The 19,217-nt window shown below is 43.4% G+C and overlaps 1 protein-coding gene across 1 annotated transcript in view; it reads left to right on the plus strand.

Annotated features, from left to right (window-relative positions):
• The window catches only part of IL23R (interleukin 23 receptor), a 40,234-nt gene extending 21,592 nt beyond the window's left edge, over positions 1-18,642 (plus strand). Inside the window, exons 12-16 of the mRNA XM_025212882.1 lie at positions 4,794-4,892; positions 12,490-12,564; positions 14,754-14,850; positions 17,531-17,621; positions 17,963-18,642. Of these exons, the coding sequence (XP_025068667.1) occupies positions 4,794-4,892; positions 12,490-12,564; positions 14,754-14,850; positions 17,531-17,621; positions 17,963-18,604 (1,004 nt within the window). The 3' untranslated portion in view covers positions 18,605-18,642. The remainder of the gene's footprint in view (positions 1-4,793; positions 4,893-12,489; positions 12,565-14,753; positions 14,851-17,530; positions 17,622-17,962) is intronic.
• Positions 18,643-19,217: the final 575 nt, after the last annotated feature.

Genomic DNA, 19,217 nt, shown 5'->3' on the forward strand with positions numbered 1-19,217 from the left:
GAGCGGCTTCAGCAGTCACCTGGAGCCCAGCAGTGCTCAGCCCAAGTGGCCCTAGCTCCAGGACAATGCCGAGCCACGCTGCACCCATGCACTGCGACAGCTGCCATGCAGGTGCCCCCCGCTGCCCCATGCTGCATGGAGGGTGGCTCTGCCACAAGCCCCCAGAGGCCCTGATCACTGCTGCTGAGTGCGGGGCTTTTTTTTGCTTTTTTTTTTTTTAAGTGCTGGGAAGCTGGGGCCAGGCAGGGCAGCCATTGCGGAGAGCTGGGGGAGAAGGCAGGAGGTGGGGCCCCACTCACCACCACCATGCCCCCGCCACCAACACTGCCATTGCCTGTTAGATTCAGAGGAGATGTGGCCTGATTCAGCTGTCAAATCTCTGAATCTGAATCAGCCTAATCAAATTGGGACAGTAATTCGAAGAATTGAATCATAGATTCATAGATGCTAGGGTTGGAAGGGACCTCAACAGATCATTGAGTCCGACCCCCTGCCTAGGCAGGAAAGAGGGCTGGGGTCAGACAGCCCCAGGCAGATGCCTGTCCAGCCTTCTCTTAAAGACCCCCAAGGTAGGGGAGAGCACCACCTCCCTTGGAAGCCCATTCCAAATTTTGGCCACCCTTACCGTGAAGAAGTTTTTCCTGATGTCTAGCCTAAATCTGCTTTCTGTCAGTTTGTGACCATTGTTCCTAGTTACCCCAAGAGGTGCCCTGGTGAACAGAGCATGTCCAATCCCTCGGTGCGTCCTCCTAATGAATTTGTAGGCGTTCACAAGATCACCTCTCAGCTTTCTCTTGCTGACACTGAAGAGGTCCAGGTCCCTCCATCTCTCCTCACAGGACTTGTCCTGTAAGCCCCTAACCATATGAGTGGCCCTCCTCTGGACCCTCTCAAGTCTATCAACATCCTTCTTGAAGTAGGGTGCCCAAAACTGGACACAGTACTCCAACTGTGGTTTGACCAATGCCGCATAGAGGGGAAGTATCACCTCCTTGGTCGTATTTGTCATGTATCTGCTGATTCATGATAAAGTGCGGTTAGCTTTGCTGATGATTTCGTCACAATGACAACTCATGTTCATCTTGGAGTCTGCTATGACTCCAAGATCCCTTTCTGTTTCTGTGCTGCTGAGAGGGTCACTTCCCAGCCAGTAGATGTACTGGATACTTTTGCACCCTAGGTGCAGCACTCTGCACTTGTCCTGTTGTACTGCATCCTATTGTGTATTGCCCACTTTTCTAACCTGTCCAGAACTTTCTGGAATTGTTCCCTACCCTCCAGAGTGTGCACTTCACCCCACAATTTAGTATCATCTGCAAACTTAGACAGAGTATACTTCACACCCACATCCAAGTCACTGATGAAGATATTGAAGAGTACAGGTCCAAGGACTGAACCCTGTGGGACCCCACTACCCACATCCTTCCAGGTCGATACCGACCCATCTACTACCATTCTCTGGGTGCGACCACTAAGCCAATTTGCCACCCACTGGACCGTGTAAACATCTGTCACAGCCTCTTAATTTATTTATGAGAATGGGATGAGATACCATATCAAAGGCCTTACTAAAATCCAAGAAAATGACATCCACCTCTACTCCTGCATCTAAGCATTTTGTGACCCTGTCATAAAACAAAACCAGATTGGTCAGGCATGATCTACCTGCTATGAATCCATGCTGGTTTCCCTCCTACTTTATTTTTCCCACTGGACTCCCACAAATATGATCCTTCATAATCTTTTCAAAGACCTTTCTAAGGACGGAGGTGAGACTGACTGGCCTATAATTACTCAGATCCTCCTTCCTCCCCTTCTTGAAAATAGGGACCACACCGGCCCTTTTCCAGTCCTCCGGGACCTGACCCGAGTGCCACAAGTGCTCAAACAGCTGTGCCAGTGGTTCTGCTATGACACCAGCTAATTCCTTCAGTACTCTTGGATGCAGCTCATCCAGGCCTGCTGACTTGAACTCATCCAGTCCATCCAAGTGACTCTGCACCAAATCAGTGTCGACAGTTGTAGGCTGATGTCCCTCTGATGCCCATCTAAGAACCCATTAGGATACTTATCTTGAGCCCTATTCAGGAACACTGAGGCAAAAAACTCATTGAATAGCTCAGCCTTGTCCCCGCTATCTGTCACTAATTGCCCCTTCTTGTTCCACCCTACTAGATATCTTACCCACCCTACGCCGTATGGTGAATTCGATTGATCGGTGGTCACTATCCCCAAGGCAACCATTAATTTGCAGCTCCCCTACCAGGCCCTCCCCCGTAGCCAACACCAAGTCCAGTAAGGCATTCCCCCTAGTGGGACCGTATACCTCCTACGTTAGGTGAAGGTCCTGTATGCAGGTTTGGAACCTATGTGAACAGTTGGATTTGGCTGACTGCTCCTCCGAGCAGATGTCAGGGTAGTTTAGGTCCCCCATGACAACCATGTCCCTAGACGGCCTCTGAGAGCTGCCTCAAGAATTCCAAGTCTAGCTTTTCCTCTTGGTTTGGTGGTCTGCGGCAGACCTCCACCACCAAGTCCCTTTCCTCTCGACCTCCATGTATCCTAACCCATAATGCCTCAACTTTCTCCTCCTCTGATCCCATTTTAATTAGGGTAGATGTATAATGCTCCTTTACATAGCGAGCAACCCCGCCCCCTTTCCTCCCTACTCTGTCCCTTCTGTACAACCTATAGCCCTCAATGTGTACTGCCCAGTCATGGGTAGGGTCCCACCAGGTTTCCATTAGCCTCACTAAATCAAAGTTATTATTTGCAAGTAGAAGTGCGAGTTCTTCCTGCTTGTTCCCCATGCTCCTAGCATTAGTATAGAGGCACTTGAGCCCTCCGAATGGTGCCTTTGGTGCCCCCCTCCCCACTTCTGATGCCCAAAGGGCCCCTTGGTATATACCTGGGGTATACTGCTTCATGTCTCGCAGTTTGTAGGTTCTAGACTCTCTCCATCTCCTGCTTCCTTGTCCCCTGTCATACTTAGTTTAAAGCCCGACACAGGAGCTCAGCCAACCTGTAAGAAAAGAGACTCTTACCTTTTGTGGAGAGATGAAGCCCATCGTGTCCCAGGAGGTCCCTTGCACAGAAGTGCAGATCGTGGTCCAGGAAGCCAAAACCCACACGATGGCACCAACTCCGGAGCCGTGGGTTGACTTCTCTGACATGGGTTACGTGATGCCTACTGCGACTGCTGACCGAGAGGATTGATGAGAAGACCACCTGTGCCCCTGTCTTTCTAAGCTTAGTCCCCAGAGCCCTGTAGTCACTCATGATATGGTCTGGACTACTCCAGGCCGCATCATGTGTTCACACATGGACGAGGACCATGGGATAGTTGTCGGAGGGCCAGATGAGGTCAGGAATTCTCACCATGACATCCCTGATCCGGGCTCCAGGAAGGCAGCAGACCTTGTGCACCATGGGATCTAGACGACAGATGGGTTCCTCTGTTCTTCTCAGCAAGGAGTCACAGCATCTCTTCTTCTGCTTACCTGGCCAGCCCTCAGCTCACTCAGTGATGGCAGCAGGCCCCTCCAGTGCACTTTCCCCCACCACACACTCCTCCAGTGCAGCCAGGGCCTCATATTTGCTCCCCAACTGCACCAGGGGAGCTGTCTCTGCAGCAAGAGGTCTGGCCCCTGAGGTTACCATCCTCCACTCACCAGCATCTGCTTTGGGGCATTTCCTTGCAGCTTCTCTGCCAAACTGAATCACTGTCCCACCAAATTGGCCAAATCCAAAGCCGAATTGAATACTTGGTGCTTTGCACAGGCCTACTTACCGGTACGTGTATATCCTGAGAGATGAAGATTTTTTGTGATATCTTTTATTGAATCAATTGTAGAGCTAGGAAAGCTGTTAGACAAGTTTCTGGTATCAAGCCCACTTCTTCAGATTCCTGAAGGCTTCTCCAACAGCCTCTCCCTGCTAATACAGTTGGTCCAATAAAAGGTATCACAAAAAATCCTTCTCTCATACACTTCCTGGACCAGCACTGCTACAACAACACTCCAGTCTTACTATTTCTAGATTCCCTAACTCAACTGACCATGCCTTTTCACACTTGAATTTGTTTGGGTGAACTGCGCTCAGGGGAACTCCCTTCAGAGCAGTGTAGTGACCTTGCATCCTACATAGCTTTAGGTGACCATATGAACTTGAAACAAGATCCTGTAGTGCGATAGAGGGAAATCACAGGATTATAGAAGGGACCTCAAGAGACTGACTAGGGAGGCGCCTGAGCCTGCACTTATCTCCTCACACCTGCTTATTTCCTAACACCTTGCCTCACCCTTCAAAAGATCTGGCAGTACCCTGGTTGAAAATCACTGGTCTACACTGCCAGTGGAGTTGTGATTCAACACATGCAGACATACTCAAGCTAGCTTTAAATCTAGCCAGTTTGAGTGCCAATAGTAGCATCACTGTGGTGGTGCAGGCTACAGTCAAAGAGGAAGTACCCAGCATCCTGACTGGCCTTGCTCAACCTGTGTGAAGTCCATGCTACTGCAGATTTATTGCTAACAATACCCTCCCCCCAAAAATTCCAGTGCAGTGGAGGGGAACATTTTCTGAGCAGCTATCATTAAATAACCTGTCCAAAGACAGAGTGAGTTAGTGTGAGTGCTGGAATTAGAATTTAGGAGTCCCTTGTTCCCCATTGCTCTCTTATAATCAACCACACTCCCTTTCCATTTCTCTTCAGTATCTCCTTAGAAGTTACTGCAGCTTTAATTTCCGTTTGCATATACAGTTTTAAATAAACCCATACTTCTTTCCAACAGACATTGCAGCTGGAAGACACTATAATGTTTCAGTGTATGCAGTGTACCAGGATGGGATAAGCCAACCGTGTTCTGTCCAAAGCTATCTGGAAGATTTAGGTAAGCACACTCTTGTGGTGAAGTCACTGTTTGCTGTGATGGAAGTAACACTCAGTGTTCGGTTTTATGGCAAATATTGTTTTCCCCCAGATCTTTCAATGAATTTGGAATTTACTAGAGTTACTAGATATTGCCAACTAGATCTAAAAATCATATCCCATGAAACACAAAAAAGAAATTAAAAAGAAAACTTCCTATGAACATCTTGACTTTGATCTTCTGAAGGCCCATGCATCTCTTGTAGGATGGCTGCATGACTGGTAACATTGTTTTGACCTCTATTCTGCTTGGGAGCCAGATGTGCAGAATTCAGTAAGATGTTCTGCTCATCTGGTCTTTGGACAAACTCCTTGTTGAAATGACACTTCAGGACAAGGTGGGCACATCTACATAAGAAGTTTACTGTGGAGTAGATTAATTAACTCCATAATTAGCTCCCAGCTCAACATGCTGCAGTCCCAGGCGCACATATAAAAATGGCACCTGGGAGCAATAAAGACGGGTGCAATAAGCACCAACGTTTATTGCTTTGTATGAGTGTGCATGTGTAGACACACCCAGTAATTGTAAATGAGGGATCTCTGAAGAGTCAGAAGACCTCAAAGAGAACACAGTCATCACCTTCCTTCACAACTCCTCCAGAAGGATGACTTCCTATTTATTTTTGGACCTGACTTGTATAATCTATAATGCCCACCCAGCCTAAATATAATCTAGTGTTTAGACAAATAGAAAAAAATTATGGAAGCAATTATACTTCCACTGCAGGATTTCTCCAGGCATGAACCTAGTGTGTTTCCTTCCTGCTCATAGCTGGAAAAAAGGACAATATTTGGAATTTTTCTATGCTACCAGATACTTCTTCATACTGCTCTGAATACAATTTCTGACTAATTAAGTTTAAAATTTATGTAGCCTTTTGAGATTCACAAACACTTTCATGAATAAATTAGGAAGGAGTGCATGTATGTGACACAATCAGAAAATCATAGATGATTAGGACTGGAAGGGAATTTCTTTAACAAATTCTGCATACACTCATCCCAAGACATACTGACTAGCCATGATTTTTCTCGGGGAAGACAGCTTTCGTTTACACTAACCAGGCACAACTTCAATATTCAAGTCACTTTATCTCTGGAGTTTCTATTTTGTCCCATCTCCACTCTGGCAACCTAGTTCCTGTCTAGCAACAGAAAAGATTCCTATAGAAACTTTAAAGTCTATGTATCTATCCTTGTATTCCATCTATTCCATAGGAAAAAAAGTATTAATATAAATCAGGACAAATAAATAATCTTGAGTTCTCAACAAGGCACTGTCCTACAGTGATGCTGAATATAGAGCATTATCCATAGAACCATGTTAACAGATTTACAGGATTTTCAGTCCAGAAAAACCCTTTAGGAGTATCTGGTCTGACCTTGGGTTACACATGCCATAGGGTGTCTTCTAGTAATAATCATCTGGTTAAGCCAAAGAATGGCTTGTAGAAAAGCATCATGTAGAAAGAAGTTTTCCTTTGTAAAAAAAAAGACGGTTCAGCATTAGGAAGTCCATACATTATTTTAAAAAGGTTGTTGAGGTTTATTACAAAAGATGATGAAAACTAAATAAACAAAATGGTAACAGTGTGGCTAATAGCTCTGAAAATGTATTTGAAATGTTCCAAAACAACTAGCATGGCCAAATGGGCTCGTATTCACTAGACAGAGAGCAAAATCCTTCTACTTGGTGCCACAATCTGAATCTCTTCTCCACGTTCCAGCTGCATAGATTTATTGAATCTATCTGCAATGTGTTTATAACTTTAAATTGCATAAGTTAAAACAAGTATATGCTAGTACATCATGATCAGGCTGCTAAATTCTTCATTTGCTTGCAGAATATTTTTCAAAGAGCATATCCTCTTATAGAGTCATTCCAATTTGAGCTGAAAAAATATAGGTGATTGTGGAGAGCTGAAACCATCAGCCATCTGGAAGATGGGATGGAGTGCACCCTCAGCAAGTCTGAGGATTACCTCAAGCTGGGGGGAGTAGTAGATATGCTTAGAGGGTAGAGAGAGAGAGACAAATTGGAGGACTGGACCAAAAGAAATCTCATGAAGTTCAATATAAAGGAGAATTTCAAAGTCCTGCACTTAGGACAGAATAATCCCATGCAGTAGTAGAGGCTGGGGACTGACTGGCTAAGCAGCAGCTCTGCTGAAGAGGACCCAGGGGGCTACAGTGGACAATAAGCTGCATGAGCCAACAGTGTGCTCTTCTTGCAAAGAAGGCTAACAGCATACCAGGCTATATTTAGGCTTGGCAGAATTTGATTTTTTTTTGATGGCTAAAATCAACGTTTATTTTTAAGCATTTATTGTGATTTTTACTGATTGAAATGTTCAGGGTTGTGAAAAATTAGGGGTGGTTTTTGATCTTTATTCATATAGCATGCATGCACACACGTGCATGCATGTGCAGTAGCTGCTGCAGCAACTGGGGGCCGTGCCAATAAGGTTGTTTCAGGAGGAGGTGGGGAGAAGAGGCTGGACTGGCAGGAGGGGCTGGAGGGGCAGGGCTAGTAGTGTCCATGAGCCCAGTGCCACTAGTCCTTCACTCTGCCCAGGTCCCAGCTGGGGCATGGGCCAAATTCCCATGGAGCCCAGCTTGACCTGGCCTCCACAGGAGTTTGGCCCCCTCCCCAATTACACAGGAGCGGGCTGGGTTGGACCAGGCTCCATGGGGATTTGGCCCCTGCTCCAATCATGTAGGGGCCAGGCCAGGCTGGGCTCCATGGGAGTTTGGCCCCTGGGTAACTGGGGCAGGAGCCAAATTCCCATAGAGCCCAGCCCAGTCTGGCTCGGTCCCTGTGTGATTGGGGTAGGGGCCAAACTCCTGTGAAGCCCAGTCCTGCTTCCCAGGAGTTTGGCCCCTGTCGTGGCTGGGCAGAGCGAGTGGCCTGTGACACCGGGCTCCCCTCTGCTATCAGCCATGCCCCTCCAAGCCCCCTCCCAGCACAGCCTTACCAGCATGGCCCCCAACTCCTACAGCAGATGCTGTGTATGTGTGTGTGTGTGTGTGTGTAGTGCACAGCACTCCCCATCCTGGATTTCTTTACCTCTGTCCTGGTTTTTATATATATATACATATATATGTGTGTCTCCTTTTTGTAAACTTCAGTGAGTACCGGCATAAATATTTTAATAAGTATCAAGTGAAATTGATGTTTACCAATAAAGCTTGAATCCTCCAAGCCTAGCTATATTAGTAGGAACGCCACCAGAAGATGAAGGGAAGTGATTATTCCATTCAATTCAGCACTGGTGCAGCCACATCTGGAGTACTGTGTCTAGTTTTGGACCCCCCATTACAGCAAGGATGTGGACAAATTGGAGAGAATCCAGTGGAGGGCATAAAAAATGGTTCAGGGGCTAGGGAACATGATTTCTGAGAAGAGGCTGAGGGAACTGAGCTTATTTAGTTTGGAGAGGAGAGGACCGAGGAGGAATTTAATAACAGCTTTCAACTACTGAAGAGCAGTTCCAAAGGGGATGGTGCTGTACTGTTCTTAGGGGCAGCAGATGACAGACGAAGCAATGGTCTCAAGATGCAGCAAGGGAAGTGTAGGTAAGATATCAGGAAAAAAACTCTCTCACTAGGAGGGTAGGAAAGCACTGGAACAGGCTACCCAGAGAAGTTGAGGAATCTCCATCCTTAGAGGTTTTTAAGACCCAGCTAGACAAAGCCTTGTATGGGATGATCTGGTTGCGGAAGGTCTTACTTTGAGCAGGCAGTTGGGCTGACTGTCCCTTCCAGTCCTCATTTTCTATCATTTTATGATTGTGTCACATACATGCACCCCTTCCTAATTTATGCATGAAAGTGTTTGTGCAAAGGCTACATAAAGGCTTAAAAGGCTACATAAATTTTAAACTCAATTAGTCAGAAACCACAATTTATTGCACTTTCTGCAAGAATTACTATGTGAAATTACAGGCAGTCCTTGGACTTACAGCACAACTGGTTCCTGAAAATCACGTCTTAAGTCGAAAGGTTGTAACTTGGAACCAATTTTCTCATAAGAAACAATGTTATAAATGGTGGATTGATTCCTGAACCAGGGCCCGATATCCAATTTTCACTAAAAATACCCCAGAATTTTGTACTCGATCAATTATAGATGAATAATATAGCTACATTAATGTATTTCTATTGTAAACAGCAATCATATTGATTTGAAAGGACTTCTTTGAGGTGACTTTGCTGGACTTTTTGAAGGGCTCTTGGTTGGACTTTTTGAAGGGTTCTTGGCTGGAGTCTTCTTGAGAGTCTTGGCTGCAGGTTTTTCTGGAGTCTTGTCTGCTTTCTTAAAGAAAGTATCCAAGGAAGTTTGGACAGATGTTCTCCAGGGAGATGGGCAACGCAGCGAACTTGTTCGCTGGTGTAGCATCGCATCGGATCAAATGTTGTAAAGTCAAAACTGACATCAGAAAGTTGAAACAGGGTGTCAATGTATAAACGTTGTAAGTGTGAAACATTGTAACTCAAAATGTTGTAAGTCGAGGACTGCCTGTATATGGTTGTGTCATAAATATGGTCGTGCCAGACTAGATATTCCAAATGGTTGCTTCTAGCTGAAAAAGAAGACCTATGAAAATTCATGCCAGAAGGCTTCATTTGCTCTTTTTATTAACCATTCATTATTCTCCAGTTTAAAAATTCACTTATCCAATCAAGGACCTGTAACAATACTATGCAACATGGGGGCCTAATCACACACACCATGAATCACAGAGTCAGAGAGTCCAACTGAATGAACTACTTTGGTAAAAATCACTTTTCATAAGCTCATCAATCAGTGTTTTTAAGAATAAATATTCTTAGAAATGAGGATTAAGTTGTGAACAGAAAAAATAGACAAATTAAACAATAAATTATTTGAAATAAGAGATTGTAACTATCTCTAACATCCACTTGGCAAGTATGCAGTTATATTTTGAACCACATGATGGCAGAATTCTATGAAGAATATAGCAATTTCTCCAGAACCCACTAAAATTGGCCAACTATATTTTAATTTAATGATCACTACATTTCTCAGTCTGCACCCTCATTTTTTTCCAAATAATTCCCCAATATTTACAACAGATACACTGAGAAACCATCATACAATACAACGGTGAATCACTCTTAAAGAAATAATTTCATACAATGGGCCTTTCTCCTTGTAACAAACTGCAGTATATTATAAAGTGAATGCCGTGCCCTTAACTGAAATAGAACCTATGTCTAGAGAAACAATAATTCTCTCAGATAATGCTCATGAACATTGCAAAGGTTATCTTCAGACAAATGCCATTAGTATTTGGACTGCAGCTGTAGTGTAATCAGAGTAAATCATACCATGCACCAAATGCACTGTAACTCTGCAGTAGTGACTCATTTTTGTTAAATTAGTCTTAAATATTTCAGTAGAACTTGGAAGTCAGATATATGATGTGTATTCAATAGATGTTGTATTCATGCTTATCATTAACAGAGTTAGCAGTTCTTGAAATCCAGGCTAATTATAGCACATTCATTTGCAAACAGACAGCAGAATTATTCCCTCATAAAAAATACTGCATTTTTTCTATAGTGATGGCTTAATGGCCCAAGTCTTACAGTTTCTCTCAACAATACTTAAAACAATGTTTTCTTTGAATATGGTTTTATGACATTTTGTTGTTGAAAATATTGTAAGCTTGCAGGATTTTAGAATTGTAATGGGTTTTTTTAGCAATAAGGGATAAGTTATGTCAATTCAAACCTTATATTCTTTTTATTTAAATGTGTATTAATCTTTTTAAAAATTATATGAATTGAAAATGTCATCTCACCTGCAAAGTGAAGTAGCAATCTTGGCAGTTCTGGCATGCAAGTCCCAGTCTTTGAGCATGCAGTTTGAACTTAACTGTGAAAAAAGGATAAGGGCAATACAGCACAACTTTGAAAATTAAAGGAAGAGGTTTTTTTGTTGAATCATTAAAGGCATTATATCTTAGTTAAGGCAAATGAAGATATCTAGGATACTGCAATAATAAAAAACAGAAAGAAAACACAGCTAATTATTTCAGTCAGTAAAATGTATTTCCAAATGACAGCTACCCATGATTTTTCAGTCCCTCTGCATCCAGCCTGTCAAAAGAAGGATACTGAAAGCAAGGTACTGGAAAACGCTGCATGGTTATAGCATGGTTATAGCACCCCGCTTCACGGGGTCTGGGCTGCATGGAGTAATTGCATCTCTAAAATAATATGCATCTCTCTAAGATTTTTGAGATATCGAGTGAATGAGATTTTTAAAGACAAGATCTCTGGTCTTGGCAGTCCTTGGGGAAATCAAGGACTGCCAAAATGAAATAGCCCTGACAAGTTTCTCACACAGCTGAACGTGCAATAGCATTAAAATGTACCTGTCATCATTTTAAAGTGATGAAGAGACGATCTTCTCAAAGATCTCCAGGATGTTTAGCAGTCAGCATAGATCAGAGATATCTCAGTGAACCACACAGATGGGAGGAAACAAGAGGCAGAAAAGGCTCATTCCTGATATCCTGCACCTGTCTCAATTCCAGCCACATCTGCCAACTGGACTCAGTGGCTTGAGTGAAGCATCTTGACTCTTTTACCTCAGCAGGCACATGGGGTAAAAAATTAAGTCACCGAAGTGACTTGGAAGTCTGAGTCCCATATTCAAAAGATTTAGACTGTTCTTAAGTCAAAGAGACTTGACGTGCCCAAATAAGGGTGCCAGGTGACTTTGGCAGTTTTAAAATGTTTAACTCCTGATAATCCCTTTGACTTTCGATGAGATGCAGGCTGCAGTATAACTAAGCTGCTTTTGAAAATGGCACTTGAGTGCTTTCGAAATGTAACCAGGTACTTTGAAGAACTAAGCATGGAGTAGGTTTTCATGTTATTTTGTGCTTTTCACCAACATTTTCTAACCAGTGACTGTTGAGAAAACCCATTTTCAGTCATGGAAGTTGGATGGCTGTGTTTATGAAACACCTCTACTCACAGAGCTAGAAGAGAGACAAGTCCACTACAGGCAGTTACTAGTCTCACGGCTGCTGTAAGATTAGCCTCTCCCATTCCCAGCGTTTTTGTTGTGGCCCCACCTCTACAAAGCTCAGGCTTCACACTTAGGAGCATGACAGTATGCAACCTCAGGAGGCAGTCCAGATAGGGGAACTGTCGCATAGCTCTTAGGGAGCTAAGGTGGACCATTGGGCATCTGTTGTACTCAGGAGGAGGCTGCAATCGTACAACTGTGAATCTCCATGTTAGCAAAAACCATAGATTCCCCCTGACTTCCAGCCACATTGTTACAAGGAGTTGTTTAATGTCGCTATTAAGGAAGTGTAAATTTTGTGGTGACCATCCTACCTTTTGCCTTATCAATCAATTAGCCAAGAGCCTTACCTTTCCAACGATGAAATATCAATACTTTATTTGAAAGTAAATTTAACAAAAGAAGGGAAAAAGCAACAGCTCATATTCAGCCTGCTATATTCTCTTGCATGAGGTACTTTCTCTAATGTTATCACAACGACATACTTCAGTGAACCAGCTCCAGAAAGGAAACATGTATGCTGATCCTGTAATCATCTCCACAGCGACCGGAGAGATTCCCTACGGTAAGAAGGCAGTATTTCATACTTGGTAAGCAAGAGTTTCTACTTGCTCAGAGGTGGGAGGTTTTAACCGTACATACTGGCTACTGATAATATTTCGTGGTCCATGAGAGAGGACTGCAGCACTTACTTATGTGCTAACAGGAAGTGAAAGCAACTTTTCACTTCACTAGTAAACACACCACATAGTAGGAAATGCTGCTACCTTATCAACCAACTACAGTCCTTACTAGTCTTTTGAGGGTCTAATATCACTGGCCTGTACATGCCGTGTAATTGCAACCATTATTCTTTTATGTGTCTTTGTTTCCTTAACAGATTAAATTAAATGTATTCACCAGCCAGTAGAATAGGAAGACACAAGGTTAATCTAACATAACATTTCCTGTTCATAGAGATAAGCAGTGTGTTGGCAAAGGTTGAACTAGACTTGTTTATGTCTTAAGTAACATAAATCTCTGTTTCACCTTGGTTTGCTAAGACAGGTGAAGTGTCCAATAATGTTCTTTCAGCTGGAAGCAAAAAAGCAACAAAAAAACCCAAACCAAAACAAAAAAATGCAAAAAAGAAAGAAGTTTGATGAGACTTAAGTGTTTATGGACAATGCTTCTGCATGGGAAATGGTTATGCACATTTGGCCATATTTCTCAGAAGCACTTGCCTGGAAATTCCCTTCCAGAACCAGATTCTCACAGCCAGATCACCCCAGCATGTCAATAGGTGTATGCAGTGCAAACTGTGCTGTTACTTTACCACCATATCCTGCATCCATTGAAGTCAGCATGAGTCAGGGGCCAGGTACAGATATTACACTTTTACTAGTATAAGTGATGAGAAACCAGTCTATACCTGTAGCAGAACAAAAGTACAACACATAGACTGATTTAAAAATGGCAGAACCGGGTCTAAGATTTGTGCTCCCACCAAAGGACAAATGTGTGTTCTGCTCACTTCTGATCTAAACTACGCTGCTTACAGAAAACTGCATAACTTAAACCAATTCTGCCTTGAATGTCTGTTTCTTGAATGTCTGTACCTAGCCAGGTTGCACAAGTAACATGTGACCACAACAGCAATACATGGGCAGCTACATTTGCTTTTTAAGTTTTAAATAGATAGGTAGAACTAGGCACTAAATATTTTATCACAGATCCTCAGCTGCTGTAAGCCAGGGTAGCTCCATAAAAGTCACTGGGGCTATGACAGTCATGGACCTATGCATTATTTGAGGGGTAAGGGCATGTGAAAAAATTACCATGAGGTCATGAAGGATAAAGTTTTATAATGCATCAATTGTTCTGTGGTAACTGTCCATGTACAGGCTCTTGCCCTATGATAGAAGAAGGGTCGTAGCAGAGCTAGTGCAACTGAGCTTTCATTTGCCACAATGTAAGAACATACATGCAGGCAGTTGCCTTACAGTAGGAGAAACATACTGTAAAACCCACCCTCATGTACTTTGAACTAGCCAAGTAGCATCACTGAGTGAGAAAAATGGCTTCCAAATGTAAGTTTGCACCCTTCTGTAACCTTCGGTTAAAGTGACTGACCGCTTGAAATTTCCTGGTACAGTTCTAAGTCTCGGAGCTGTATCTCATTGTCTCCAAAGAGCTCCAGAAATGGGACTTTTGTCCTGAATTAAAAATAAAAAAAGTCTTAAATTAGCTGACCTACCCTCCATCTCCAAATGTTCCTATGGCATTAGGCAGCATCCTCTGTGTTCACTGAGAGGATGCAGACAATACTGCCTGGGCCTCATGGACATGAATAGCTATGTTCACATGGCAATGTCACTGGGCAAATTAATGCCACATCTTAGCGGAGCAAATTCACCCAACCACAGCACTATATTTAGGTAGGTCAATCATAACTGGAAGTGATTAGAGACTACTTATGGAGGTCTGTGGAATAATTGAAATGGTGCCCCAATTTTGGCTCCTTAAGATTCGGTCACTTTACCTTCAGTCTTAGAAAAATATAATTTTCCCATCAGGCTACTGGGTTTATAATCTGTGACCCTGATTTGGCCATATTGTATGTGAATAATATACACTGGTAATATCACTGAGTTTAACAGGGTGACCTATTTACATGAAGTTACTCACATGTTTGCATAATTGGAGCCAATAAGAATGTCTTCCATAAAATAAAGGTTATTTGATCACTTCTTTTTTAATTCCCTCACTTTTCAGACGATGAAGTTGGAGTTTTTTTGGGACTAGGCATCGGTACGATCATACTGTCAATTGCCTTTTTAACCTTGATGTCTAAAAAATCTTTTAGAAAAAGGTACTCTTTTCTTTTCTTTTTTTGTTTCCAAAACATTCTTCTCTTTGAACACTCTAGGATTACTGTAACTGCAGAAGTTAGTCCTTTTGTACAGCCTTTTACACAGGACAACTTTTCCCATTAATAATACTGCTATCAAAAGATGCCCTCCATATATTTTACAGTGAGGCAGACAACCACAGGGAAAAGTAACATGAATCTTCCTTTGGAAAGCCCATAGTTAGGGACCAAGGGGTAAGTCATTATAGAAACATGAGAGAGAAAGCAAAAAGTTTAGCCCAAATCCATTTAGTGTAGTCTCTTCTTAGAAGGGATGAATGCACTTCTAAGTCAAGAACAGAAACTGCTGCTCAAATACTACCTGGTTCTTGGTCAAGCAGAGCGCTATGGCATTGCCAGATTTTGGACCCTCCAGAGGTATAAAATGAAGTAGGACAGAAAGGAGCATGGAGGCTGGTGAGGTTTAGGCAATGTGAGTCAGACACCAAGTCTGATTTAATCAATACTGCTGGGAATGAAACTGTTAAATAACAGAATAATAGTATATTGAAAACAGAGACTCACCAGTTTTCTCAAGAATATAGCAAACCACGGTGAAGAGCTCTGTCATTTGAAATCTCTTATCACTAATTTTCATTTTGTCAGTATATAGAGCAGCTTCAAACATAAAAGGGTCAAGTTTTAATATTACAGCATTTCTGATTATGTCTGAGCTATTCTTATCAGAGCAGGACACATATGCATCCTCCTATTTATACGTAATTTTTTTTTCAGTTTAGCAACTGGCAACACTGGTCTTGAGCATGTGCACTTTCCATGAGGGCTTGTTGTGAGCAGTCCCTCAATAGGATGATAGATATTTCCTGCGTACTCTGGGTGCCATCAGCAAATGGAGCGCTCGGCAGTTTCACAGGGAATTCTATCGATGGGGATGGGCTTTCAGGATCCAGCCCTGACTCAGTTGTGGGCAGCTTCCAAGCTAATTCTTTCGGCTAGGGACAGACATTACGCATAAATCGGTTTAAGTGATCAGAAACTGGTTTAACAGAACCTCAGTTCAGTGCACATAAACCAGTTTCAAAATGGCCAAGACCACCTGGAGATAAACCTGGTTGAATGTAGTATCAGACTTCACTGATTGGGGTCAAACCGGTTTATAGAACTTGTGTCCCAAACCCTTTCCGATTTAAATTAAATCAGAGTCCTCCAGTATCCCAGCATGCTCTCCAGCCCTGGGCTGGGCTGTCTGTTCCAGCCAAGCAGAGTTGGCCCCGCCCTTCTCCTCCCTAACCAGAGCACTATCACTGCTCCGGCTGGCTGAGGAAGAGGTGGGGGTAGGAAACCCTGCTCTGGAGTATTGCCAGGTCTGCCTGGCAAGGGGGCAGCAGCCCTTGCCAGGCGTCCCCAGGCCCCCACCACCCTCATTGCTCCAGCGGCAGGAGTGGGGGCAAGGCCAGACCCCAGTGCCTTAGGGGAAGTGGGAGTTTAATTCCCCTATTGCAGGGTGGGGAGGTGGCGTGGGCACCGATATGCTCCACTTGTGTACCCGGGGCCGCGGCAGCCAGACACCAGTAATCTGAGGGGAAGTGGGGTTTAATCCCCCCATTGCAGGCAGCAGCAGTGGGGGCACTGACTCAGTGCCCTGGGCTGAGCCCCTCCGAGGAATGGCCAGCTGGCCGCAGGGAGTGGGGGAGAGGGGGGACTTAGCCCAGGGTGCCATGTCAGTGCCCCCGCTGCTGCTGTCTGCAATGAGGGGATTCAACGCCCCACCCCGCTTCCCCTCAGGCTACTTGTGTCTGGCAGCCACAGCCCTGGGTGCGTGGCTCTGGGTGCACAAGAGGAGCCTATCAGTGCCCACACCACCCCTCCCCTGCACTGGGGGTATTAAGCCCTGCTTCCCCTCAGGCTACTGGGGTCTGGCTCTGCCCCCATGCCTGCTGCCAGCTAGCAAATGAGGGGGAGGGGACTGAGGATCCCTGACAGGGACTGCTTCCCCCAGCTGGGGTCCCTGCAGGCCAGGGTGGGGGTTTAAACCCCTCCTCAATCACACTCAGGCCTGCCCAGGCCTGGCCGTGTCCCACCTCAGCTTAGTTTCCCTTCAGCCAAGGGCTTGCTGTAGCACTCCCCGGTTTATGGCCTGAGCTACTACAGGCATGTGCCTGCGTTTCCAGAGCCAAAAGTGAATGTCTATTCACTTGCAAATTGGTTCAATCTACACAGGTTAAAGTAACCTGCAAAGATTGAATCAATGCAGGCTCTGGCTTTTTGAATGTCTGTCCCTAACCTTATTGTCTAAGGACCCTATTCAGCATTTACCCTTCTCTGACTTTCACAGAAGCTGTGCCTCGGTAAGAAGTGCTGAATGGAGCACTTAAATTGAGGTCAAGGGAAATTTGCCAGGAGATTTCAATTCTATATTTACAGTTTAAATAGTTCTCAAGTTCATTTCAAGGAGTCTTGAAAAGTTCATGCCACAATATAATCTATAATATATCACTGCAAGTCTACAAGCACTTATTACTCATGGCATGAAACGCATAGCCTCCGCCCATCCAGAGGTCCCAAAGAAGTCCTAAATGCCACTTACACAAGCCATAAAAATACACAGAGCTTGCATTGCCTCCCTGGCAAGGACAAATTTCTCCCATAATGTACAAGTAATATCTTTTCTTTTTTGAAGAATTAGCACCGTGGCTGTGTCACTGACACCAACATGTCTGCTTGAAGATTTCCCTCATATGGAAAACAGCAACATGATCAAATCACTCCAGGTAACTACTCAACACAAAAGCAAGCTTGAACACCAGCACAATATAAAAATAAAACAACCACCATCATATCCAGGATTTGCCCTGAAGTGCATTTGAAAGTGGGCAGCAAACAACTGCTCCCTTTATATCTCTCTTCTATTCATTTTAGTTCACTTTGCAGAAGCTGATTATTAAGTAATGGTAATATGTGTTAATAAGGGAGGGAGAAAGCAAAGAGGAAAATGGGCAAGTGAATAAAACAGTAGGGTTATGAATTCCTCCCTTCTTTGTCTTATTTTTACACAGCAGTGACATTTTTACAACTGACAAAATATTGCCTGTTTATGTTATTTTTTAACCAGGAAAAAAGTGAATTCATGAATGACATCTCCACTGAGTTTTACCTGGTTGATGATGACCCTGTAGTTACAGAAATACAGGAGAACTCACTGCATGGGGAGAACAAGACTGTGGATACCCCAAAAGACAACAGAGAAGTGACTATTGAGAATGCAGACAGTCCACAAAACTCCTCACCTGACAGATTTACAGCCACTGAGCATAGCTATGGGTATAAACCCCAGATTTTCAATGGAAATACACTAGGATATATATGTAGCAATGCTTACGAAACTCAGACCCAAACACTGGATCCACATGCATCTCCATCAAGCCTAGATACAAATGTTTTCTTAAAGGATTATACAAGTCCTACTCCTTACTTGTGGAACGCTGAAGGAGTGGAGAGGAATATATTTTTACTTGAGAAGATTAATCTCATTTTAAGCAACAGCAGAAGTGGGCAGAGCAGCACTTTCAGTTCAGCAAATGAGGAGCCAAGTAGACTTGTGGAAAACCAGCAGAAAGGATCACTGTCCATTGAAAATGTTCAAGAGCAGACACTGGTTCCCGATGAGATGGTTTCTTGCTTAAGTGCTCTAAATGAAGGTTCCAGACATATTAAATCTTATTTTCCACAAACCACTGGAAGAATATTTCAATAGGAATAACTGTAAAATAAAAACCAGGTTTTTTTTATGACCATGAGGTACCCATATTTGAGTTTTCAAACACCAGAACTGAAAACATAACTCAGGATTTGAAGTTTATATTCTTAAGAGGAATCAAAAAAACTTTTGCGTGAGACCTAACACATTTCTGGTCTAATTCATAGCCATTAAACTCATGGGGCAGTTTTCACAAGCATGAGAATGTAAATCTGATTTCCTAGATAAATTCAAGCTAGGGAAATGTTATACTGCTTCCTCCAGTGCCCTTTGCAGTCCTAACTAGATGCTGTATTTCCCCGCTTCTTGTTCTCTTACAGGTATGATGTTTCACTCCAGAGATGTTTGCACTTTAGTAATGCATACAATGATTAGCTCTGGCTCATAAAATACCACGAGATTGTCTGGAATGGCAAGGCATTACATTTAAGATGATTTATATATTGAGTGGTAGAGACCTGGATGCTATAAGTCACAAAGTTGTTCTCATATAAAGGAATACAGCTATTTATTGTTCCACTTTTGTCTAGAAATTAAAATATATTAGAACTAGATGTGATCAACCTTTGCCTAGCCCAGTTGATTTAAAACATCTTTCTAAATTTGGCAC

This window comes from Alligator sinensis, unplaced genomic scaffold, assembly GCF_000455745.1.
Source record: "Alligator sinensis unplaced genomic scaffold, ASM45574v1 scaffold1339_1, whole genome shotgun sequence".
Taxonomy (NCBI): Eukaryota; Metazoa; Chordata; order Crocodylia; family Alligatoridae; genus Alligator; species Alligator sinensis.